This window comes from Anarrhichthys ocellatus, unplaced genomic scaffold (assembly GCF_004355925.1).
Source record: "Anarrhichthys ocellatus isolate YVR2014 unplaced genomic scaffold, GSC_Weel_1.0 scaffold30, whole genome shotgun sequence".
Lineage (NCBI taxonomy): Eukaryota > Metazoa > Chordata > Actinopteri > Perciformes > Anarhichadidae > Anarrhichthys > Anarrhichthys ocellatus.
The window spans coordinates 3844282-3870063 of record NW_022280060.1 but is presented as its reverse complement, the minus strand read 5'-3'; the positions used below and the strand labels follow the sequence as shown (position 1 = coordinate 3870063).

Genomic DNA, 25782 nt, shown 5'->3' with positions numbered 1-25782 from the left:
CGCCCCCCCCCCCCCCCCCCCCCCCCCCCACACACACACAAAAAAACCACCTCCCACTACCATCACCCATCGCCCAGCTCCCTCCTACCAGCCCATTGCCTCATCCCCTTATTCTTTCTCCAAAACATGCTCTCACCTAAACAAGAGCCAAAAACTGCCCACCCTAACAGGCAGCAGCTCACATTATTTCTGAACAATTTAGTGACGGTCGTTCTGCCAAGCAGGCAGGGAAACAAGAAGTGTTACACTTACCGGTCCAAAACGCTCCCCACCACCATGTTCCCAGTCAACTAAATCACTCTGCAGTGGTGGTGAGCAGATCATTAAAAAAAAAAAAAAAATTGTATAATGACCAAGCAATAATTTCAACATTTTAATTTATAATGGATGAATGGAAGTGGATTGTAAAAGCACACAATTCAAAGTGCTTAGCGTGCAGAGAGAAAAAGAGCAGGACTGAGAGGTAATTAGCAGAGTAGAGCCATATGTCAGAAGGTCTGGTGCATCCCTACAAGAGAGACGCTGAGGATGGGGTGAACTTATTTTGGGGGACAGTGCGCTCCATGAGCCCTGGCGTTATGTGCCGCGGCATCTGGAAAGCTCTGCTCGCAGCAGCCCCTGTGTCGAGCAATGGGACAACGCCCAGCCGACCGTGAGGTATCTGACCTGACCAATTAGCAGGAGGCCTGGTGCCAGAGCTCGGCCTCCGAGGTCTCACGTCTCCACCTCCCTGCTCGTCCTGTCTGGGGTTAAGGCACCTTATAACACATGAGTGCCACTGTTGTCCACGATGTGGGTTTTAAAAAGTGTGCCAGTGTTTCTCTCGCAGTGCAGACTGTGTTCAGCTCCCTCCCTTCTTTTGATACAGGAATAGTATGAAGCCAGCTCATAAGTGACAATTATTCCATACTGTGACAACATTTGTCTCCAACCACACGCTGTATCCTCTCCCTTGATTTCCCTTTCAATGTGAGCTAAATCGATGCCAGCCAGACCACCAGGTTTGGTACGCTGGCCTTTTCACCGAAGCTAAAAGAGAATAATGCCACAATTTAAACAAAGGTTTTTGTTCTCTTCAATCATCATGTCATCATATGATTTTACCAAGAGGCTATACATATTCAGAATTGTTAACTATACGTCAAGATTATTGTATAGATTTATGCCAGAACATGCCGAGAGTTCATATCTAAGCAAACTTAAACCAAATCCTTCCCAGTATTCAGGAAAATACAGATTTGATCAGAATAAACAAATGCACACCAACAAACATAACAAAAGCAAAATAAAAATCCAAACCATGGGTTATAAAAGGTAAAGACTTTCAAACAATGGTGTACAAAATATAACAATACAAATAAAATTGAAAAGAAAAACAATAACAATAACCCCCCTCCACTGCATTTTTAAGTAACATTCTAAATGCTATTTCCAATAGGCTTAAACAGACATCTTGTTATCCAGTATGGATACAATAATTCAAACAAATTGCATAAATAATATCAATTGTGTTGTATTTCTTCTCTAAACCGTGCAGATTTTCAGTTGATTTAGATGATGGATTTAAGTTAATTTTCTTTTAGACATCCTTGGAAGATTAATACATTTGTCTTTTGGATGAATCCATATCTAAAAACTGCATAAATAGAGATAATAAAAATATGAATGATATTAATATTAATAGTAATAATAACAAAAAGGTCTCTATTTCCTTGGCAGTGTTCTAGTTATATATGATGACAATTATTTTTCCTAAGACAAAACAATCCGTTGGAAGATTGTCAGAGATATTGATATTCCTAACATGTTTATATTGTCCACGTGATTCACCTAGTTTGTTTGCCCGACCCGATGCAGTCACACAGGACACAGAATACATACATGAGACTGTTCTGTAATTTAATGAAGCAGCATGCAAATTCCTGTGTGACAATGGGATGTTCAGGTTGCTCGGATTGTCAGTAGACTTAGTTTGGCTAAACGGTTCAGTGGACAGGTGGACTGGACAGCAGATTGGTCGTCAGATCAGCGGTCTGGCTGGTGGTGCACTTGACCCGCAGATCTGTATCTGATACACGCTCTCTTTTGAGGTGTGTGTGTGTGTGTGTGTGTGTGTTCAGCAGCAAAGGATCCAGGTTAACCTGATCCAGAAACAGGATCTGTCGTCTCTGCTTGTCCACTAGACCAGCAGTCTGTCTGCCAAAGGTCAGCACTGGAGTCAGGGCAAGAACAATGAGAGAGGATGGCTTTGCTGTGGAGTCAATGTGTGTGTGTGTGTGTGTGTGTGGGTTTGTGCGTGTGTGTGTGTGTGTGTGTGTGTGTGTATGTGCCTGTGCATTTCTGCCAAACGCTCACCATATTGTACAGTACATCTACCTTGAGAGTGGCTGACCCTGGCCAGAGTCAGTGTGGAGGAGCGCAGGATTTTGCTGACTTATTTCTCTGTAATGATCTCGTCACTAATTGCCGTGTCTAAATCCAGCGTGACTGAGTGTTCCCGCTCTCCTGCCAGGGCCTCTGGGCCAATCATGTCAACGGAAACTCTGAAATATTAAACACCTTGAGCTGCTCCATAAGCATTGGAGGTACTCTTACCTTTGCATTAACAACGCTTAAGAATACTGGGTACGATAAGACGAACTGGACAAGGTGCATAATGGAAAAGCGATTCTCGAAACACGAATGATCTCACAACATTAATGCCGATCAAGCACTTTGCTGCATCATAGAAACCCAGAAACATTCCGGGTATTTCCTCTGCCACACTTCCTTTTGAAAATGTTTCGTTGATGCATCTTGTGTTGCCACAGGAATGCACACATCGCAGACGGTATGTTGGCCATATTAAAGCACATACCATTGAGGCGGTGGTGAGCAGACGACTCGGATGGGTCAACCGGCCCGGCTGACCCTCCTGAGCTGCTGGGAATGGGCTTTACCGTTTCCCTAGAGACCCCACAGCAACAGTGAGAGGTCCCAGCAATGTTTGTCTTTAGGATGTTGCAGCTCCAGACCTTTTGACAGGGATGTCTCAACCCGGCTGTTTGCTTAATGTTTAGTCAGAGGTTTTGTTTGTTTGTAAATATTGTGCTAAATTTCCATTTAGCATGTATTCAAAAGGAAGTCAAACGCAACGTTTGTTTCACTTGAAAGTTAATGTGAAATCCTGAATTCACTGAAATGCCCCATTGCTAATATTTCTGCTTATCTTCACCTTTATGTCAGAACTGCTCCAGGCATGAAAGTGCCACACCACAAAAGGAAATCAGTGTATTTTATTATGTATTATTATGTAATATATTTTTCTGCCTGGTACAATTGCTTTGAAAGGGCATGTGACACAGCATAATTTCATTGAAAACCATAATCCCATTTGTTTGAGATAAAACACACAAATGAACAATTCAATTATTGAGCAAAATGACAAATATATTATATATAAAATATATTTAATTCAAAAAAAGTAAATTAAATGATGAGTGTGGTTCTTCACAGGAGGCCAATATACTGTAAAATAAATATTAAAAGGACAATATTATTCTGTACTTTAGGGGATATTTAGTAGAAAGTTACATTTCGTATTTCCCTCTAATGCTCCAATCTTTTTCTACAAAATAGCAAAATAAAAATAAAAAATCTCAGCTTGAATCAGTGACATACGTAGGCTCTCCTTTTTGGGCCGCTTGAAGTATTTTCATGTGAAAACAAAAACATGGAGAAAAAAAATGCTGTCACTTTCTCATGCCTCTGGGCTGACTGGTCTGGTGACCCAGTCAGGTCTGCAGACAAACGCCATCTCCAGAATGATGACGCATCATCCTGCGTGACAGACCCAAAATGCCGCGGTGCCAGCCAGCGGACAATGGTCCTGCTGCTTTGGGGGCTGGCTCTGTCTTTGTCCCGCTCTGGTAAAGCAGACTTAGGGATAATTCCGCGGATAATTCATTGGACCGGCGGCTCAGCCTCTCCCACCGGGACACCTGATTCCCCCCCTCTGCCTGGAGCCATGGCCTGCCGAGAGCTTTTCTCCTGCCTCCCCAGGAGCACAGCCTCGGACAAGGCAGCCGGAGCCACGGCAACAGTCTCTGAGGCTAAGCCCACCAGTCCTGGTTGCCAGGCGCTAAGATGCACACCCGCCACGCTGAGGGTATGTGTCTGAGTGGTCGGGGTATAGGAGGAGGAGGAGGAGAGGGGACAAGTCAGGTTGGCAGTTGTTTTGAGTGACGGCTCGACTCAGCAACATTCCCCAAGTCAACCAAGCATTTTGTCTTTTCTCATGGAGTCCCCTTCTTACCGAGGTGTGAGGGGTCCTCAAGTGTCTCAGCTTATACTCAAGCACTCGGCAGCCAAACAAAAGCATCGCTCTCTGTTATTTACTGAGCTCTCACAGTTCCTCTCTATTTCTTCCCTCGCTGCACCCCCCCACCCATCCCTCTCTCCAGTCTGTTTGCGGTGCGTTGTGGGGGCTGTGCGGAGGCCATCTCTCCCGCAGAACTGGTGATGCGTACGGGGGCCGCTGTGTTCCACCTGCGCTGCTTCACCTGCAGCGTTTGTTCCTGCCGCCTGCAGACTGGAGACCGCTGTGTCCTCAGGGAGGGACAGCTACTGTGTGCCAGAGAGGACTATCACCGGTGTGTGGCCAGCCCGACCTCCTCCGACACAGGTACAGGCTGTGTACAGTTTGTTTTGTGGATGTGTGTTTGTACATGTACACCAATCACTGGGTCAAAACTGACGCAAGGCAATACTGGGTTAGAAAAGACAAGACAAAGAGTTGTTTTGACTCAGTGTTATGTTGGATTTTTTAGAACAGGGCATGGTTGCGAACTGTTATGATCTACTATTGACACTATTTGTTACTGATTGTTAGTCATTTGTGTGTCCTTTGCAATTTGTAATATGTGAATAAGCACGACATTTTGTAGAACTAACAATACATGTGTGAGCACACTTGAGCTTATCGTCTTGGTCAAAATAATTTTTTATTTTATTTTGGGTAAATAACCCAACAGTAATATGAAAAAATACCACTAACACCATGTCAAAACAACCCACTGGTTTGGGGTAAAGTTTCCTGCAACTTAGCAATTAAAAAGACAATATGATTAGGTGTCAAATATTGATCAAATTATGGTTTTATACAAACATTTATGACTAAAACTACCACTGGCTACAAATTTTGTATCTATTCATTGAGAAATGCATCGGTGTCCAGGATCACTCTAGGTTGTTAAAAAGCATTCTGGAAAATGCAGGCAACCACAAACTGAAGCAGAGATCAGGCAAGTTGAGGTTTAGTCTTAGACTAAAACTCGTAATCAGAAAATAGCAGAATGGAAATAATGCAAATTATTTTATCTGCCTCTTAACATTTGTCTTCCATATTTAAACGTTTGGTTGAGAATAAACGTGTGGTTTTCAATCATGTCCGCCCCCCTAGGTAGAAGTGATGATGAAGAGGAGGAGGCGGAGGAGGAATCCGGGAGGGCTACATGCAGACGAGTTAGATCAGAAGACCTGGAGAGCAAACGTCCCAAAAGGCCGCGCACTATTCTGACAACTCAACAAAGACGGACCTTTAAAGCCTCCTTCGAGGTCTCATCCAAGCCTTGCCGAAAGGTAAAGTATTTATTCTCTGCCCACTAGTAGTCTGGAGGTACCGTAGTTCCTGCCCTGCTCCACGCTGCTGTTCCAGATATGACAAACGTCTCGTTGCAATTGTGTTTTTGCACAGAGGGGGGTCTCAAAAAAGACCAACTGTTCTTTTCTCTCAACATTCTTACTGTAATTCCTACAAAAACAATATTTTTTTCATCTTTTTTTTCAGTGAGGACATCTTACATTTTATGGAATGTGGACAGAAACCTATTGAATCCCGTGTTGCTCTCATGCTATTGAGAAAAGAACAAATAAATAACTTTTCAATGCAGAACAAAATATAGAAGCCCATGTGTTCAGCTATCTACTGTATATAGTTGTGCTGTACTGCTGTTAGGCAGATGGGCAGATATACTATAGCCATAGCTAAATTGCAAAGCAGACTTTTAAAAATCCAAAATTGCAGATATTAAGAAAGTATTCATTTTTTCTCAAAAATATGTTTCCTAAATGCTTAATCCTTTCCTCCTTGTTTGAGGTGGATTGGTGAAAAGATTTTATTTTTTTTCAACCTTCAAGTGACCTCTCCAATTTTTACCCTCCCTTTCTTACTTTCTCCCCCTTTTTTCCCCCCCGAATCTTAATCCAAGGTAAGGGAGACCTTGGCAGCAGAGACTGGTCTGAGCGTCCGTGTTGTGCAGGTCTGGTTCCAGAACCAAAGAGCCAAAGTAATACAAAGTGCACACACACACACACACACACACACACACACACACACACACACACACAAACAGACATATGCGCTACTAATAAAAGGACTCTTTCTGCACCGTGTTTGTATGCCAGAGTGGAAATCAGCCTGGTTATCTCTTCATACAGGAAACTGATGACATCTCACTGTGAGATCACTGCAGATTAATCCCCATATTTCCTCACAAAGTGGGCTCATGTGTGGTTCCCCTCCACCACTGAAAGATGTCCTTTACCTCACTGTTATTACTTTGCAATTGAGTGAACACACTCGTACGCCTGGGTGGCAGAAGGACTGTGGAGTGATACAAATGTTTTACACTAGGCCTGTATGTGAGATTTATGTCTGCTGCTTTTTATACATTTTTTTTTTAGATGAAGAAGCTGGCCAGGAGACAGCAGCAGCAGCAGGAGCAGCAGCAAACTCAGGAGCAGCGAGAGCATCCATCACATCACACAGGTATAATGTTTTAATAAGAGCGTTACTCCCATGCAAGATGATATGCTAAAGATAAAGGTAAGATATATCTCTACTTTCAATAAAAAACTGATATACAAAGAAAAGAAATACATCTATTTTACAACATTTTATAGAAGTACCATTTTAAGTATCTTTTAGCAGACAAAAAAATTATATTACGAAGTCAGATAAAGCTGAATACCAGATATTTGACAGCTTTAAACATCACCAAAGTCATTTATAATAGAGCTCTAAAGATGCTAAATGACTAAAGCAACATGAAGGTAGCACCGGGCACAAAAGCATTACTGTAACTGATAGCAGTAAACACAACTCATGTGTGTCTCCTGTGTCTTGTGTGTCCCACAGCGCCCTCCTGTGGCGCTTTGACATCTGAGCTAGAACACCTGGGGTCCTCCTATACCCACGTTCAGCAGCAGCAGCGGCAGCAGATGGGACTCACCACGCTGGAGCCGCAGGACTATGACATGGACCCCTTCAGACAGGGCCTGACCCCTCCTCAGATGCCAGGGGACCACATGCACCCCTATGGTAAACACCTCAAAGCTGTCAAACCACAATGAAGAATTACAGTATATGTATAAAGTAATGCTCGACAAAGGTTTTGTGATAAGTGGGATTGGTAGAGTGAACAAAAAAAGAATGGTATTATGTTGTCAGCGTGAGTTTGTTAAATACACAGTAGTTAGTTTATTTTTTTTCAAATTTGGACCTCAATCTCCTGCTCTGTGTCCTTGTGCTGTAGAAAAGCTCTCATTTCCTTTTTAACATGGGTCCCATCGAAAGGTTTAAGTGAAAAAACATTGCTGTCTCTTGGTGACTGTTTGATGCGATTCAATTTGTGGAGATGCTCCACTTTGCATTAAACGCTCGTGTAACTTTCTGTCAAGCAGTCCAACATAATGTCAGAGGTAACCATATACTGTATTGTGGATGGACAAAATAGTGGAAAATAACAGCTAAATTACGTCTTAGAGTATAATGTAATATAACAAAACAACCAACACTGACCTGAATGAAAAACGTCTCCAGCACAAAAACATTAACATTATATATCCTTTAAGGGATTTTGTATTGGATTTCATTATACTCTCAGTTGCTCCTGTTATTTTATCCATCCCTTGTACAGTGCAAAAATAATTTTAAAGGGCCAGTGTGTTGCATTTCTATTGATAGAAATGGAAAATATTATTCATAACTATGTTTTCATTAGCTTAAAAAGAGACCTCGATATCTTCAAAATGGAGTGGATCCTCTTCATAGTGTCTTCCTTGTTACACTGTTCTACGGTAGCTCAGAATGGACAAACCAAATGCTAGCTCTAGAGGGCCTTTTGTGTTTTTACAGTACTTGAAGGCCCCTGTAGTTCTCAGATACACTTGTGAAACTGCAGTAACGTGAGCTGCAGAATGTAAAAGTGGTGGTACTGCCAGCCGCCGACTTCTGTTACCCCTGAAGTAATTTTATCATTGTAAGGATAGTCTCTGAGCCACGTCACCACTGTTTTGCACTTGGCTGCTCACCTTACTGCAGTCTTGGAAAGGGAGGAGTGAGTGGAGAAGTATTCAGATGGTTGCAATCTGCAACCATACTGCTATATGCCATCAAATCCGGCACACTGCCCCTTTAAAGTCCTTTACAACTTCTTCAAAATATGTTTTTACTTAAGGCAGCACTTCCATAAAGTCGGGTCAAAGATGGTCAAATTGGTAAAGCAAAGGCTGAAGCAGAAGACAGAAAATGTCAGTCAATGTTTTTACATGCTATAGTACTCTATACTATAGTAAAATGATCAGTGATGTTGTGTCTTTCTTAGGTTTTAAGGGTCTGTACGGCGACATGGACAGAGACCCTCTGTGCCATGTGGCTGACAGCGACTGCCTGTCCCTGGGTGACTCGTCTCTGCTCACCCCTATTGACCGTCTCTACTCCATGCAGGACTCTTACTTCACCTCCTGAGGTTGAATATTGGACTCAGTGAGAAGCGGCATGTCTCCCTCACTCTACATCGCTCTCCGGTCGCATCATTTATCTGTCTATACCGTGCACAAGGTAGTTGAAGAAGTGGTTGCAAAATCACCGCCAAGGGGACGCGGGTACACTGTGATACCATGCAATATACCACGTGCACATGCATAAAAACATGATTACACTACTGCCTCTTATGCTTTACAATCCCACTGTACAACACAGGCTCCTGTGTATGCACGATACTGTCGGACCTCTCTCACTATGTTTGAATGTTAGATTATGATATTATAACTACTACTAATGTAAATAACTGTTTGGGTGTGTATTTGTATTTATTCTCACAATGTGTGTATGCTGTTCATCTTGAATGAATCAACAAGGATCAATAAACAATGCTTATGAAACAGTAAATATTTAGTATAGCATGTGTGGCATAGTGAGCATGAAGCTCAGGCTGATTTATTATAAGGACGGGTATTCATGCTGAGGGTTAGAGCCGGGCCAGTCCATCCTCGGTACTTATCAGTCCAATCTAGGTGACAGGTCAGCGAGGCATCTTCCCTTGGCTGTCGGGCGGATCATCAGATTGTGAAATGCTGGGCTATGACAGCTGTATGGGTCAGTGGCAGGTAAGCATCACATCCACGCCGCCATCATCAACGCTCACATTGTGCTCCTCTCGGTCAAAGGCCCTCGCTACATTTTTCTGCCTTTTCCTTCCTCCAGTCATAGAGGACGGGAGGGTGGGGGGGACGACCACCCAGGCACTGTGTCCAGCTGGAATGCACCAATCCTGGGGAGGAAGGCTGAGAAAACCCAGGGCTGGGGCTCAAGACAACGGAGGGGCTGAAAGCTGTGTCAGGGGAGAATGCCCAGGGTGACACAGAGATATGAAGCCCCACTGTATGGAGTGCCTCCTTGCCCCAGCCATGAACCCTCTCCTGGACCCATCTCATATTTCCCACTATGAAATCAGACCTTGCAGAGCAGAGAGCGCAAGTCAATGGTCAGGAACAATCTAACTGTCTGTCACCGTGGTATGCTCCTGCCAACCAGAGCTAGAGAAGTGTGCAGCAGAGTATACTGCGTGTGTGTTTCTTTGAGTATCTGTGTCTGTATCTGCTCTAAGTGTCTGGCATGTGCGTGTGTGTATGTGCTCATGTGTTAGGTGGAACAACACTCTTTGTCGTTGGGACTAAAGTATCATAATGTAGTTCCTTGTATCTTTAGAGGTAGATGAAGGGAAAGGAGCCAGACTTAAATATCAGGGAAGGAAGCCAAGGTGGTCACCTGCAGGGCTTTTTCCCCCTTCTTGTGCACGAGTCTGTGCACAGTTGGCACGCATATATGGTTGCCAGCAGCAGTGGGTGGGATGAGAAAAATAATCAAACCGTGATCATACGGTCACAGCAGGTAGCAATAACCTCATTATTATTCTGACGGTAGCCAAACAGTTTCCTGTCGACAGTGTGGTTATTTATTGCACCCTTCATGCCAACCACAGGCCACAAACCCTCTGTCTTTTAACCGCTATAATTGGCTTCATGCTGTTGCAGCGCCAAGACAGATGCACACGCTTTGCTGAAGATACTCCATTGGCCACTTCCAGCACAAGTCTGGGGGTAAACTATTGGCACAAATACACAGGGAAGATTCTATACATTAGATACAGCCATACAATAGAAATTCCATACTTAAACAGGCAGTGGATTTACACCTAAATTGGTAAGTATAAAACGTATATCAGCCCTGATATGAAATATGTTTTCAACACCATGTGAGTCACAGTTCAGGCAATTCAATTTAAAATACTGTGTTTGTGAATTTCCTGTAAATGTGGGCTCAGTGCCCAGTGTGACACATTGCACTGAGACTGATAATAGATCACCTCATTACCACTCAATGACAGCAGCTTTCTGGTCACTAAATGTGCTAAACTGACACTTTGTGGCAGTTTGGTAATCTCAGAGGTTTTCTGCCACTTCCCCCAATTGACCCTGCAGTATTGGTTCTTATTGAGGAGGTCAAATGTGGTTACGCTGAGCTGCAAGGGAGGGCACCAGCAACACAGGGTCACCCAACACTGTAACAAATGACACTGCACACAGACAACAAAGAATGACAACCCTGATATCATGCTTAATGTACAAAAACATTGTTTTTTATAGTTTATTGACACGCAAACAAGCAAACTTTACTTTATGCCTTTAATAATGAAAAAAAATTGCATGATTATCTACATTTTCAGCATTTTCTGATTGGAAATTGAAATCACAGCTCTAATCCTACTGTAATCTGTTGGTACCAGGCTTCATATAGTAATAGCAAGCAATAGGCTGCAGTATTTGAAATGACTTGCTGGAAAAATCAAGTCTCAAAATCAAATGCTGGATTATCTCTGTGTCCCCATGCAGGTGCATCAGATATGATTGCTTTTCCTGCAAAAATCAGAAACAAGGATCAGGGACACACTGTGAGTGCTACACCATGTATGTGTATGTATGAGACTGCACAGCAGCACTACAGTAGGTCTCACCTCTTTTCTTAAATCGCATTAAAATCAACAAAGCCAGTCCTATCAGGAGAAGTGGCACAGCAACGGAGGCTGCTACTACACCCGTGGACAGCAGCATGGCAGTCCCCGCTGACATACCTTCCACAAGAACACATAAGATCACAGTCAATACAAGGTTTTTACAACTTATTTTGTTACATCTTCACTGCATGTTCCTTGATCCACAGATTATTCATCATAAATCCACCACTTTGGTCCAGACTGCAATATCTAAACAACTAGATGGATTATCATAAACGTTTTTACAGACATTCATGGTTACCAGAGGATGGATTCTAGTGATCATGGTGACACCCCCTCTATATAATATCAGCATGTTAGCATTGTCCTGTGTTCATGTGATCAAAAATCAATTTACCTGTGCAGTTAGGCAGGCTGTCATTCCAAAACCCAGAGGAGGAGCAAAACAGCACCTCTGTGCCATTCAGGGAGAATCCCTCTTCACAGGTGAAGAGACACTGGGAGCTGAAGCTGAAGTTCCCCAGAGGATGGGAGCAGTTCATAGACCGGGATAAAGACAAGGCCCGAATGGCTTTACACTGTACAGCTGAGATGGTGAAAGGACAGAAATTGTAATTACTGACTTTGGATCAGCCGTTTGAATACCAGCAAAAGGAAGTTTAAGGTATAGTGAGCACTCACGTTGGCATGTGGGTAGATCGTGACTCCAGTAACCTGAGTTGTTGCATGTCATAGTTGGTGTTCCTCTCCGCCAGAAGCCCTCAGTACATTCAAAGTCACAGTGGGAGCCATAGCTGAAAGGGGAATGTGGATGGCTGCAATTCATCTTCCCATAATGTGGAGCCGTGGCCAGTAGAGGGCATGGCTGTGCTGTATATAACAAAGAATATGACCATCAGCTTCACACCAAATAATCCTCATCTTCTGGGTATTCCCTTCAAGACCTAATTATTGATTTAGGACGTGACAAGTTATTAATGTACGGACAGATGTAAACGCACATTCCAAATCACAAGTGTACAGTAATGTGCACACAGCAGGAGGGAATATATGCCAAGTGCATCTCCGATATTATATTGTGATTTATTACCCAGACAGTGGGGTATTTCTCTGCTCCACATGCCCAAAGAGGTGCACTCTGTGTCAGCTGTGCCTTTCAGGACAAAGCCTTCCTCACAGGTTGATGTGCACTGAGAACCAAAACTGAACTCTCCATGAGGATCAGAGCAGAAAAAGGAGCCATGAGAGGGAAAGCTCAGATTGGGACATCTTTTAGCTGCAGGGGAACAGAGAGAGGGAGAAAGCAACAGCTTTACTTGGTGCAGATTACAGTTAAAACATCTAACATTACATTCAGAGCTCCTCTATGGAGTATAATCAATAAATTATTACAAACTTTACCCAAGCAATGTGGGGTGTCGGTGCTCCACGTGCCCAGAGAGGTGCACTCTGTGTCAGCTGTTCCATTCAGGAGAAAACCCTCCATACATATTGACGTACACCGAGAACCAAAACTGAACTCTTCATGGGGATCAGAGCAGAGGAAGGAGCCATAAGAGGAAGAGCTCAGAGTAGGACATCTTTTAGCTGCAGGGGAACAAGAAGAAGGGGAACCCAATATATCTTTAAGAGCTTCACATGGTAAAGACGTGCAGTCAAGCCATCTAAACCATTAAATAAGGAGCTCCTCTTTTCTTTTTGAAAATCAGATCATGATATAGATTTACTGTCTTTCTGTTGTTGTTTTTTTTACCCAAGCAACAAGGGATGTCTGCGCTCCATGTGCCCAGAGAGGTGCACTCTGTTTCAGCCGTTCCATTCAGGAGAAAACCCTCCTCACAAGCTGAAGTGCACCGAGAACCAAAACTGAACTCTCCATGAGGATCAGAGCAGACTAATGAGCCATGAGAGGGTGAGCTCACAGTGGGACATCTTTTAGCTGCAGGGGATCACAGAGAAGGAGAACCAAATATATTTAAGCGCTTTACATGGTTAAGATGAACAGTCAAGCCATCTAAACCATTAAATTAAGAGCTCCTCTGTTGTTTGGGAAAAACAGATCAAGATAGAGATTTTAGTCTTTCAGCGTTGTTTTTTTTACCCAAGCAACGAGGGATGTGTGCGCTCCATGTGCCCAGAGACGTGCACAGTGTGTCAGCCGTCCCATTCAAGAGAAAACCCTCCTCACAAGCTGACATGCACCGTGAACCAAAACTGAACTCTCCATGAGGACCAGAGCAGACTAATGAGCCATGAGAGGGTGAGCTCACAGTGGGACATCTCTTAGCTGTAAAGGGAACAGAGAGGAGAGACCAAAACAATATCGTTTTATGGTGTAAAGTGATACCAGAAATAAATTACAGATCATGATACAGAAATTGTATTTATTTGTTCAATTTTTTTACCCAAGCAATGTGGTAAGTCTGCGCTCCACATGCCCAGGGACGTGCACTCAGTGCTGGCTGTCCCATTCAGTAGAAAGCCCTCGTCACAGGTCGTCGTGCACAGAGAACCAAAACTGAAGGATCCATTTGGGTCAGAACAGGATAGGGAGCCATGAGGAGGATTTATTGGGTTACACCTCTTAGCTTGAAGAAATGCATAGACAAGGGAGAGACTATTACACACATGGATAGTTAAAAAAAAATGAACAGGCGGATTACTTGAAAGAGCAATGAGAACAAACTGATTAATCTGTGGTCATACCCTGGCAAACAGGAAGTGCATGACTCCAGTTGCCCTGTGAAGAACATTTCGTCACGTTTGTGCCAATCAGATCAAACCCCTTTTCACATTGCACAGTGCATATTGAGCCATAGCTGTACACTCCCAAATGGTCCTGGCATTGCATGGAGGCATGGGGTGGAACCTTTAAACTGCTGCACCGGACCACTGGAGAAGAGGAAGAAACACTATTACTCGTCAGAGCAGTTGTCTGTTTTCAGGAAGCTTGTGTTGCTTTCAAGGAGCCCTGAGATCATTTCTGTGACCCACCTGCGCATGTAGGTGTAGGGTTGCTCCATTGTCCCGAGGCCAGACAGGTGAATGTGTCCTCTTTGGTCAGGTAGTAGCCTTCCTGGCAGGTGAAGTTACACCGCGAGCCAAAGGAGAAAGGCTCCAGAGCGTCCACACATGTCACGTTGCCCGTGACAGGAAAGACAATGGGGGAGCACTTTTTAACTGTGGTGGGATATAGATACAAATCACACTTAGTCCACTCAATGGAAGTCAATGTTCCTGTGAAATACGTCAGTTAGAGCAATTGTGTATTATGACTCCACCTTCATAAACATACCATGAGCATGAGGTGGGGGATTTGAATAACCATGCTGACATAATTTACAGCCAAGGGAAACCGTAACTGCCTACCCACATTAAATAACAATGTTGGTTTCTCGAATGCAGACAAATGAGTGTGAAGTAAAGTGATGACAGATGTGACCTGAACCTTATCTACGGTGCAGTCTGGAGAGGATGTGATTACACATTGAGGCCAGCTAAGTATTGGAAAAAGCAGTCAATCTATTAACAGGGGTCAAGTTGAAAAGGAAGTTACATGTCAGTTGTAGATAAATTCACAAAAAAATGTTCAAATAGAAAATAGCTATCAGTAACATTAAATTACAACTAGTATTAAATTACATTCAAAGGTAATGACAATCACTTTACTTGTACATGCGGGGACACTGGCTGTCCACTGGCCGGTGTGGTCACAACGTATCTGGTTCGGCCCAATGTGCTCGTAGCCTTCATCACACCTGACCTCACAGGTGGAGTTGTAGCTGTAAAGTGCGATGGGATGGCTGCAGTTCATTCTACCTGCACTGATGTTGGTGTGGTTCAGAACTGGACACCGTTCAACTAAGAAAGGCAGTGACAAACATTTTCCTTGTAACTTTGAAAGCTGAAATAACAATTGTTTTGGCGTTGTTAAGATCCAGTTGACATACCTCGACACAGAGGGACAGGGTGGTTCCAACGTCTGCTGGCTTGGCACTGCAGTTGGGGCACGCCGACCAACTGAAAGCCACGTTCACAGTGGAAACGGCAGGAAGAGTTGAAACGATTGGACCCATGGGGATGGAAACAGTAGTGAGAACCTCGTTCTGGATCCAGCAAGGGTTCGCATGCGATTGCTGAAGAACATAAAGAGGAAACAAGATATGATTTTAGATATATTATTTTATTTAACTTACAGAAAGAGGTCATGGTTGGCTTAAGGGGAGACATTCCAGGTGAATAGGGCAAAAGAATATTAATTCATTCTTAATATATCACCATGAAACTTCCCCAGTTGATAACTTACACTAGGACAATTCGTTTTTATATTACAAGTTTCTTGTATATGCAAATTAGGGATTATCACATTTGTGCTAATCTGCATACATTTCCAGAACAGAAATCTGAACATTGGATGGAGCTTTTCAAAAATGTTGCCATATTTTTAGGAATAAAATGTTAAATAAACTTCCATACATTTAGTGAGACGCAGGTAAATGGGGTAAAAATTGTTTAACTAAAAGATATCACCATTAAACTTCCCCAATTGATAACTTAAATTAGGACAATTATTTTGGTATTATTATGATGCATTATCTAATGCTAACTCATGTTGAATTTAGGAGAAATATACAGACCCAAATAGACAACATGTAGAAAAATAAACACCTTATTTTCTTTCCACTCTTGGGAAAGAAGACACATTATGGAAGCAAAATAGCCCCAAATCTCAAAATTGACTGAAGCATAAAAAACCAATGTTTTTGTCTGTAGTGTCTCCCCTTAAATACATTATGATAAAAAAGTTTGCTCACCCTCTTCGCAAAGTGAACCCAGGAAACCAGGATGGCATCGGCAGGTATAGTTTCCTATTGTCTCCACACAGTCTGCATTGGCACTGCAGGAGTCCTGTGTACAAGAGTCTAACACATACATACAGAGGATGATCTCACATGCTATAAGAAGTCTACAGGAATCAGTAAATGTATCCCTCGGATAAAATAAGGGGTGTTTTACCAGTGTAACAGATGGTTCCCTTCTTCTTTAGACAGCTCTCATTGTTCCACTTGGATGTGTCTTTCGCCCTCTTAATGTAAATCTCCACACAGTCCTGAGCTGCTATGTTATCTGGCTCCTCTGATGCCCAATTCTGAGCATCTTCAGGCACCTTCTCATGGGTTTCTTCCCAGACCCACTCTTCGCCCTTTTTGCCTATGCCTATCCAGTAATATCTTTGGTTAAACGGCAGCAGATTGTTGATGAAGTCACTCTCTGCCTGGTTCCGGATGGGCACCATGTCTGTGAAGTGCTGAAGGCACCACTTGCGGGCATCAAGCCATCTACGGTTTGGAGTGGTGCTGTAGTTGTAGTTCCATGCCTGCGCTCCTCCTCCGCTGCTCAGGTCTAGGATTAGGTTAACATATGATGAGATAAAATTGAACCGGTGAAGCTAGAAAGAGAGGAGTCTGACTGAGTTTGATTCCTGTAAGATTATGCAGACCTACCTTGGACAAATACAATGAATGTAACTATCAGCAACATGTGATGCAGGCTTTGTCTGGTATCAACCGATTCTGGAAACATCTGAAATAAAAAGAGATTTTTTTTTTCATAATCGCATAAAAGTGTGAAACACTTGCACTGATATTTCACAGGACTTACCATTTGATACGCCTTAAGTCGCTCAGTCTTGTCGATGCATCTACTCCACTTTGCTGACTATCAATGGCAAAGTGGTATTAATTGTCCTGCAGGGAATGAGTCAATGACCAATTTTGTAATATCACTTTTAACCGTGACTTCCTTTACAGGAAGGACACCACTCTAGTACCACCCATAACTCTCTGGGAACACAAACACAGACACACAGACACACATGCACCACACACATGCAGACACTCACTCATTTTAAGATTCATTTTATTTAATTAGTCTCATCGTTAGCAAAGATACCACAGAAATTCACCTCTAATGTTGTTAAATAATTTTGCACATGCATGATCTAATAGTGAACCATCACATACACATACGTTATATCCATGCAGTATATCCAAATGAAGCTTAAACATACAGTATATTAGACAAAAGGCTTCGCTAACTAATCATACAGCCTGTGCAGCCGGTGGCTGTTTAGGTTTATTTAATAACCATGTACTAAAATGAATATAAGTAACTGCATTAGGGTCATAATAGATATATTTTGGTCCCAGTTTTCTGTCATCCCTGTGCCTCAGTGGAAGGACTTGTCGCTTCTTCAGGCTGCCTGTGAGAGATGAGCAGATTGACATTAAAGGGACACTTACTGAATATTTCACTGAACTAAATCACAGCTTACGTAAAATATTGTAGCATTTTTGTTGACAGTAGCAGTACTGAACATTTGAGTGCATCAACTTTTCAAATATTGAATGTGCGTAAATGGGTGGAGTGGCTTTGGACGAGTACATTTCAACACTGACCTTACTTGGGCAAGTTTCTTTCCTGTGAGAAATTAACAGACAAAGAGATCACTATCGAGGTCTGTTGCAACAACATGCATCTCTATTTCTATGTAGTGTGATTGACAAACACTAACGTTTTCTGCGCTTCATCCAGCAAAAACAGATGCAGCAGGCTGAGAAGGCTGCACAGCCAGCCACAGCCAACAGAGCTTGTTTATAGCCTGATAAGACAAGAAAGTTCCTTTTTTTATCCTGAGTCATACAAAACTTGACAAAGTGATTTTGAAGAAGATATAACTCATCACAAGCAGAATCACTTCTGCAGAGAAACAGCAAAACCAGTACAATGGTTCACATGACTTCAAACAATTACTTGTGCAAGAAGGTCTCGGGCCGCTCCAGACCCCGGTGATCCCACAGGTAACATCCTGCGAGCCTTTTATCAGGAAGCCTGGGTAGCATTTAAAGCGACAGGTTGAGTTGAATGTCAGCTTTTCTCTGGAGCAGCTAAGGTATCCGTTATCAGGTTGAGACAGAGGGGGGCATTCCACAGCTGGGGGCACAAACAGGTTAAAGTTTACTAGGGATGCAGTCATGTAACTTCTTACACCAGCATTCTACTGTCATAACAATACATAGCACATGCTGATGCAAGTATTTTGATCTTTGAATGTAAGCCTCAGACTTGACTCAGGAAACAGAGGAAACAGACGCGAGGCTTATGATGACATACTGTATTTTGTCTAAAAAGACATTTAACTTTCTGAAGAAGTGCAGTCTGTGTCAGTGAACTATGCAGAGGAGGGAGATAGTGAAGTCCATAACATCAGAATGTGACTAAGATAAAAATATACAACACCTGAAATTGCTGACAGTGGTAGTTTTCAGGTATGCTTAACAATTGTCAGGAAATAAAAGGCTTCTAAGCTTACAAGAGCAACTGGTGCCCGATGACAGAAAGAATTGACAACATCAATTTACACTTGTTGATATCAAACCTGCATCAACGGATTTCTGATCACTTAGAGGCAGTGGATCAAGCTGTGATCCCGAAACTGACATTATTGTCACAATTTAGGTTTAAATGAGGAACTTGTTACCAAACAGCTGCTTTTTGATCATGCAGTTTATATACGGAGTAACATTTTAATCGAGTCGAAGAATTTTTGGTCTTAAATTCACCACCTTTATGTAGTTAACACAGCACATGGACATGAACAATTCCACCGACCAAAAACTATTTCAGTGTAAAAATGGGCATGCGAGATAACTTCCCCAACAGATTAACTCGAAAAAATGTCAACCTCTTTTTTAATTACATAACACCTACTGTAATAATGATAGCTGACATTGTTCCAGAGAGCAAACTCCTCACCTGTTTGGCACCTGTCTCCCTTGAAGCCAGGTTCACAGAGGCAGGTTATGTTATCTATGATCTCCTGGCATCTTCCTCTGTCACATGATGTTGCCTTACACTGGGCTGTTAAGAAAAAGTGCAATGCTAAAACAACCTCTATCACTTTTGAAACTGTAACAACCAATAAAATGAATCAGCTTTACGTACCTTCATAACAAACAGGGTATTTTGGAGTGGCGCACTTCTCATCATTCCACTTCCCTCTGTTTATTCCATTGTTCACGTAGATCTCCACGCAAAACTCCGTGATGTGGTTGTTGTTGGGCTCGTTTTGTGCCCATGACTGCTCACCAATCCATGTGCTGTTATTCCCAATCCAGGTCCAAGGCTCATTCATGTGGTTTTTAGTGATTCCAATCCAGTAATATGGACTTTTTTTTTTGGTTGGCAGCCAGGAGACTAAATAGTCGTTCTCTGCCTGGTTTTGGATGACCACCATGTCTGTGTGATTGCTCTGGCACCACTGTCGAGCCTGGGTCCAGTTCATAGTTATCTCTGAGCGATGATATTTCCAGCCCAAGGTAGTCTCGGCCAAGGTACCTAATGTGCATTTTGAAAAAACAAAAGGTAAGAACAACTCTAGAGTGATAATTCACCATCCGACCCAATTGTGCTTTAATGCTAAAAAATAACACTCACCAAGGAGGAGGATTAACATCCACTTCATTTTCATTGAGTGAACAACAAACACCTGCTGTCTGACCAAAAAAAAAAATCACAGAATAAATATTGATGAATACCATCATAAAAATAACAGAATAAGCACACTTACCCAGAGCTGGTATTTTAGAATATAAACATTATATGTTCTAAATTATATGAATAAGCTTGCTACTTAAGTTAAATTGCTTTTCTAATCGTATCAAATATAAAGCTTCACACCAAAGCGTTTCAGTAAGTGAATGTAAGAATGGTGCAAGCAGAGATCAATGTCAGGCTTTTATAATTCTCACAGGTTATGCAGTCCAACATTATAATATAATACCTGGATGTTTACTTTCCAGAGTGAATGCATGTGATGAATGAATTACTGACTTAATGACCTCTTATACCTGAACAGACCTTTTGGGAAATGGCCTTTGTTTCCTGTAAGCGTGGGGCAAACCAGGGGCAGATTTTCTTTTTTATAAGAGAAAACAAACAATATAAAAATGTTTAAAATTAAAGTAAAGCACAGTGAGGGTCACCATTGAATATTGGGGCCAACACAGATAAATAATTCCTCGCAAAAAATAGTTTAAAAAAGGGATCATTTAGCCAGTTTTTACAACTAATTGCATGTTCTTGGATGTTTTGGTGATGTACACTTTTACCTTTACTTGTAAAACAAATGTTTGACTTTTTGAAATGATCTCTTCTTTTTATATATTTACTTAAATCTGTTGCATACTGTACATACTAGCAGCATGGAATAAAGCATTTCCCTTGTAAGTAGAATAAGCTTCGCTGACCGTTTTTAGTGATATACAGCATCACTGCATCCTGACATTTTGTGAGTTCAAGTTTTTAACAGCAACAAATGACAGAGTGCCCTGTATTCAGCCTTCAGTCTGATTGATGGTATCACATCTATTTATGATTCTCCTGAAGTGCTGACATAGAAGACTCTTCGTCGATACTAAAAGATGCAGAGACCACAAGCAAATGAAAGTTTCAAGTTTTATTATGAATACAAATCAGCACTGCTTTAAGAATACAGATATATGAATGAGCATTTCAAATGCAATAACCATCGGTTAAATAAATAGTACATAAATACCGAAATACTAAAATTATTCACAGTTCTGTACGACATGGCATTCTTGGCGTTATGTAATATTTACGATAACATGAATAGAGCCAACTTTCCAGCATAGCTTTAGAACAATGTGTTCAATATAAATCTCCCTTTGGGAGGAAATACAGTACATAATAATAACAACAAAATTACAGAGCAAATCGTAAGATTCAACAAAACATAATACAACGATCAAATGCAATGGTCTGAAAAACCCTCTCCTCTCGCCATAAGATAGCTCTCACATATTCAGTGTTCCTGTTAACAAGTTTAATACTAATGTAATGTATTGATATTGTTCACATTACGATGACTGGTGACTCACATACAGTTATTGTTAGAGATAAATTCAGTTATCCTTAGTTGTCTCTGAAGAAGATGACTGTGTTCTAAATGAGGCTGCCAATGCTGTTTTTGTAGACTTGTGGAGGGTCCTCTATGTCAGAGTTGCTGTAAGAAAAGACCAAATAAAATGATGAGCACTGCGATTCAACAAACACGTTTCTTAAAAAAAAAAAAAAGGTATGATTTAAGCGAGGTGAATGCTTATCTAACCTGTTAAGCTCAAACTTGGTTGCTCTCTGTTTCAGTCGTTTCAGGATCCACACAGCCAGAGACAGACCAGACAACAGAGCGCCCCCTGTGGCCAGACCAGAAGCAATGGCAGTGACCAGAGATGGGGGAGCTGTCGAAACATAATCAAATGTGAATTATTTGACCTTTTTTATCTATAAACATGTATTTTGTTCAGGTGTTTGTATCAAAATATCTTCTAGCGTGTGTTCCTTTTCTGTTTTACCTTGGCAGGTGGGTTTCTGTCCAGTAGTCCAATTGCCATGCCGATCACAGGTCAGCAGCTCATGTCCGTCTAATAAGTAATCTTGATTGCATGTGAAGGAGCACTGTGAGTTGAACACTGGCTCACTGTTTGAGCAGTTGATGTGACCGTTTTCAGGAGCCTCGAGCGATGGGCATCTCACTGCTGTGGGAGAAGACAGCAAGGATTTAGATGTTAACCATCACGTATTGATGAAGGAGATCTCGTTTTAGTGACGCAACCCTAACATGCAAATAACGAAGGTGTTACTAACAATGCAGGTAAAGTGGGGACATGTCTGTACCTGTGCAGTTTGGTGGTGCGGCGGTCCACCGGCCTGGATTTGCACACTTCATGCTGAGTGCACCCTGCAGCTCATGGCCTTCATCACAGCTGAACATGCAGACCATACCAAGTGGATGGGGGGTCACAGCAGAAGCAGGTGAAGACAGAGAAGGGCTGCAACTGATCTGGGCACTTGTTGGGATCTCAGGAGCAGGACACCCTATTGCTGAAAAGAAAAAAAAATAAAGATGATGAGATGTCATGACGTAGCACAGAATCAGAGTACAAATAGTGTTGTAAGCACAGATGTATGTGAGCATATGCTACCATACCTTTGCAGGTAGGTATGGCATTACTCCACTGTCCGTCCTCAGAACACTGAGTGCTGTGCGCTCCCTGCAGGTCAAAGCCTGCCTCACAGCTGAAGCTGCAGGTGGAGTTTGGCCGCAGTTCAGTCAAAGGTTGGCTGCACTGGGGGATGAGGTGAGCTCCTACCTCTGGATTCTGGCAAGTGATGGCTATAACACATTAAACAAATGTTTTTATGTTTGCCACAAAGGCACAAAACAAGAGAGCTCTTTTTAATTGTATAGAGGGTGATTGGATTCAACTTTAAGCACGCCCTCACCTTCACAGCGAGGCTTCCTCTCGCTCCACACAGCTGCTGACGTGCATGTCACCTTGCTCGGTCCCACCAGGCGGTAGCCGGGGGCACAGCTGAAGCTACAGGTGTTTCCGTAGCTGAACATCACATCTGCATCGTCCCCACAGCTGACAAATTCATTGTCCAGCTGCTGGAGAGACGGGCACTGGACAGCTGCAAAATAGAGGGGGAGCAGAACAGGTCAGCAGTATTCTTTAAAAAAAAAAACATGATAATTGACTGAGATACAAAATAGCTTTAATATAATGGATATTATCAAATCCTACGAGATAAAAACATAAAAAGTGTCGGTGTACCGAGACAAAGCGGCTGTGAAGCATTCCAAATTCCTGAGGCTTCACATAGCAGGGTGTTAGATGGGGAACCAGCAAGTACGTAGCCTTCATCACAGGTAAACACACGGGTGGACTGGTAGCTGGAGGAGCCCAGAGGATCGGAGTACTTCATGGATCCTCTTGCTGGACTTGACAGCACCTGACACTGGACCACTGTGGACAACAGGAAACACATTACAGCAGGCTCCATCATAGTAATAACACAATTCTGTTGCTCTCAATATGATGACTTGAAATCAAGGTTGGTCAATATCACATCACTTTACTTATTTTTTGCAGCTTTGCAATACACCTCAACTCACATTCACATGTAGGAGGCTGCTCGGACCACTTTTTGGAGGCAGTGCACGTCAGGGGTCTTGACATACTCAGCTGGTATCCTTCCTCGCATGAATACTGGCACAAGGAGTCGTAAGAGAAGTTTCCATACTTATGAACACAATCTACACTTCCTTTATATGGAACGGTCACCTCCTCTTTGTTACACTGGACAACTGTCAACAAAGAAAACAAGACACAATTAGATATCAGTTCCTGGCTGTAAGCGACTTAAAGTAATGCAAACTTGAGAACAATTACAACATAATTTTATTTTCTTACCTTGCTCACACCTCTCTCCGTAAAAGCCCTCAAAGCAAGCGCACTCATGGCTGTTGATGGTTTCTACACAGTCTCCATAGCGGCACGAGTCGTTCTTACAGGCAGCTGGAGAAAGAAGTAGTACATTCATATAACTTGCAAAACCCATCAAAAAGTAATTGCAAAGAGTCAAATCAATAGATTCCCTCTTAACAAACTAAAATAAGACAGCTTAAATGAGCAGCTCTTGAATCCCTAACTTTTGCTCACCTGTGTAGCAAAGAGCGGTCTTCAAATTTCCACACCTCTCATCATTCCATTTTCCGGCCTGCCATTCCCTTTGAATGTACATCTCCACACAATCCTCGCTCACGTGACTAATACGTCTCTTTTTGCCGTTGTTTGGCTCGCCCTTTGCCCAGTTGGTTGCTTCCGCTGTCAGAGTCTTGTTGGTTCCTACCCAGGTCCAGACATTGTTGACCTTGCGTATTCCAATCCAGTAGTAGTTGCTTTTCTTGGGCAGCCAGCTGTTGAGATGCCCGATCTCCTCCTGGTTCTGGATGGCCACCATGTCTGTGTAGTTCTTCTGGCACCAGGCTCGGGCTTCCGGCCAAGTCATGGTGGTGTTAGAGTAGTAGTAGGACCAGCACTCTACACTAGTCCACGTGCACATCACTGAGGATGGAGGACAGAGATACAAATTAGATGGTAGAGTAATAATGATGATTAAAAAAAAGAAAAAGTTACATAGAAGAAAACACAAGTTGAAAGTGGGACGCTAAAGATTCTGTTTACATTAGAGTTACATACTTGAGCAAAGAAAGATCAAGCCGATCCATGAGGTCTTAGGTCTGCGGGTCTGAAGTAATCCAAAGCAGAACTCCTATCAGAATAAGTAAAAAAGATCAATTAAGATAATTTGAAACCCTAAATGTATCACTGACCACAAACAGCAATGAAGGAATTTGCACGAAAGAGAAGTTAAATTGATTTGTCCACTTACCATTTTAAGTGGTATGTGTGATAACTGGCAAAAGACTCTTAGTATTTCTTTAGTCTCTTCACGTCTGAGGATGAGATGATTCTGACTTTTATGTGCAGAGGAGGCTGCTTTTATACTCTTCGTCGGTCTGGTCCACTTTTCCTGGAAGCGCTCATCAGAAGTGAGCTATTCAGTGGAAATTCCCACCTACCACCGCTACTGCCCCATCCCACCAGGGTTCTTGGGAACTTCCCATCACTCTATTTTACTCTGATGCAAAACAAATCCTTTGTTTTAATATTAGTATTTTTATCATTGGAAAGTATTTCCTCAAGTACTGCATTTAATTACAAAGTTGTACTATACTTGAGTATTTCCATGTTATGATACCTTACTTCTACTCCACTACAATTCAGAGGGAAATATTTTACTTTTTACAATCCATATGACTTCTATAGTTTTGTGTTATTTTTAAGATTTCCATTTTCATCCAAACATATGCTGAACTTACAAAATGTGATGTTAGACATAGCTCCAGCTCAACCACATCATTAAATCACCAATAATACTTAAACAATCTATATTTTACAACAATCGTGCACATTGACCGGGGCAATTCTAGCTTTATTTTTGATACTTAATTACATTAAGATAATAATAATATATCTTTGACTTAAGTACAATTCTCATTCTCAATGCAGGACTTTAACTTGTAATGTATTAACAAGTACATTAGCTTTATTAGTGCTTTTACTTACTGTAAGTAAAGGATCTAAATACATGCCTAAAATTGTGCTGTACTGATAATGAACTAATGTGCACAAAAACTTGGCAAATTAGCGCACACGTAGCAAAGAAAATAAATAGCACGAACAAAAGTGATACGTTTCCTGGGGAAAGCACGATAGCACTCGGCACACATGCTGGAGTGAGGGGTGGCTGAGAGGGAAATTGTTTTGGGAGCTGTGAAATCCTGTGAGCTGATAAGACAGAGTGTCTGAGAGAGAGATTTAGAGTGCCAAAGATATCCTCGTTGTTTCCTCTTATTTGAATTTGAATCTTTTAAATAATTGCCACCAAATGAAAGCAAAAGAAAAGTGCAAGCTTCGTGAGTGTGCATGTTGATTAATTCCGGGTGATGCCTAATAGT

General features: G+C 42.1%; 4 protein-coding genes across 5 annotated transcripts in view; 1 reads left to right on the top strand and 3 right to left on the bottom strand.

Annotated features, from left to right (window-relative positions):
• Positions 1-9075, top strand: part of lmx1a (LIM homeobox transcription factor 1, alpha) — a 10977-nt gene extending 1902 nt beyond the window's left edge. The window contains exons 3-8 of the mRNA XM_031863870.1: positions 4443-4663; positions 5441-5619; positions 6249-6326; positions 6724-6808; positions 7178-7360; positions 8646-9075. Of these exons, the coding sequence (XP_031719730.1) occupies positions 4443-4663; positions 5441-5619; positions 6249-6326; positions 6724-6808; positions 7178-7360; positions 8646-8788 (889 nt within the window). The 3' untranslated portion in view covers positions 8789-9075. The remainder of the gene's footprint in view (positions 1-4442; positions 4664-5440; positions 5620-6248; positions 6327-6723; positions 6809-7177; positions 7361-8645) is intronic.
• A 1918-nt stretch (positions 9076-10993) lies between these two features.
• On the bottom strand, positions 10994-17662 carry selp (selectin P). 2 transcript variants are annotated; one of them, XM_031864347.1, is made up of 18 exons: positions 17639-17662; positions 16998-17083; positions 16841-16919; positions 16353-16739; positions 16151-16258; positions 15287-15472; positions 15006-15197; positions 14331-14516; positions 14043-14228; positions 13742-13924; positions 13438-13623; positions 13090-13275; positions 12738-12923; positions 12427-12612; positions 12018-12206; positions 11734-11922; positions 11337-11453; positions 10994-11238 (listed from the first exon to the last, which is right to left on the bottom strand). In XM_031864347.1, exons 2-18 carry the CDS (start codon positions 16998-17000, stop codon positions 11168-11170), a joined length of 2820 nt encoding a protein of 939 aa, XP_031720207.1. In that variant the 5' UTR covers positions 17001-17083; positions 17639-17662; the 3' UTR covers positions 10994-11167. The 2 variants fall into 2 exon arrangements, with proteins under 2 accessions (XP_031720207.1, XP_031720206.1); XM_031864346.1 differs by lacking the exon at positions 17639-17662 and having other exon boundaries at positions 16998-17171.
• Positions 17281-20079, bottom strand: LOC116392661 (L-selectin). Its single transcript, XM_031864350.1, has 8 exons — positions 19966-20079; positions 19833-19891; positions 19341-19733; positions 19152-19256; positions 18150-18329; positions 17911-17997; positions 17795-17816; positions 17281-17598 (listed from the first exon to the last, which is right to left on the bottom strand). The coding sequence occupies exons 2-8, from the start codon at positions 19864-19866 to the stop codon at positions 17553-17555; spliced, it is 867 nt and encodes a 288-aa protein (XP_031720210.1). The 5' UTR covers positions 19867-19891; positions 19966-20079; the 3' UTR covers positions 17281-17552.
• A 761-nt stretch (positions 20080-20840) lies between these two features.
• On the bottom strand, positions 20841-24730 carry sele (selectin E). Its single transcript, XM_031864349.1, has 12 exons — positions 24654-24730; positions 24461-24533; positions 23921-24325; positions 23672-23776; positions 23374-23565; positions 23033-23224; positions 22701-22889; positions 22405-22590; positions 22092-22298; positions 21770-21952; positions 21526-21655; positions 20841-21420 (listed from the first exon to the last, which is right to left on the bottom strand). Exons 1-12 carry the CDS (start codon positions 24654-24656, stop codon positions 21360-21362), a joined length of 1926 nt encoding a protein of 641 aa, XP_031720209.1. The 5' UTR covers positions 24657-24730; the 3' UTR covers positions 20841-21359.
• Between the last annotated feature and the right edge of the window lie 1052 nt (positions 24731-25782).

Coding starts and splice junctions, on each gene's coding strand:
- sele (XM_031864349.1), bottom strand. Junction 23,566..23,671: donor CGGAGAGAGGTGTGAGCAAG/GTAAGAAAATAA, acceptor CTTTGTTGACAG/TTGTCCAGTGTAACAAAGAG. Junction 22,299..22,404: donor TGCCATACCTACCTGCAAAG/GTATGGTAGCAT, acceptor TTTTCTTTTCAG/CAATAGGGTGTCCTGCTCCT.
- LOC116392661 (XM_031864350.1), bottom strand. CDS start 19,866: ATGAAAATGAAGTGGATGTTAATCCTCCTCCTTG. Junction 18,330..19,151: donor GGGAGACAGGTGCCAAACAG/GTGAGGAGTTTG, acceptor TTGTGCCCCCAG/CTGTGGAATGCCCCCCTCTG. Junction 17,599..17,794: donor AAGAAACTTGCCCAAGTAAG/GTCAGTGTTGAA, acceptor CATCTCTCACAG/GCAGCCTGAAGAAGCGACAA.
- selp (XM_031864347.1), bottom strand. Junction 13,276..13,437: donor ACACATCCCTCGTTGCTTGG/GTAAAAAAAACA, acceptor GATCCCCTGCAG/CTAAAAGATGTCCCACTGTG. Junction 12,924..13,089: donor AGACATCCCTTGTTGCTTGG/GTAAAAAAAACA, acceptor GTTCCCCTGCAG/CTAAAAGATGTCCTACTCTG.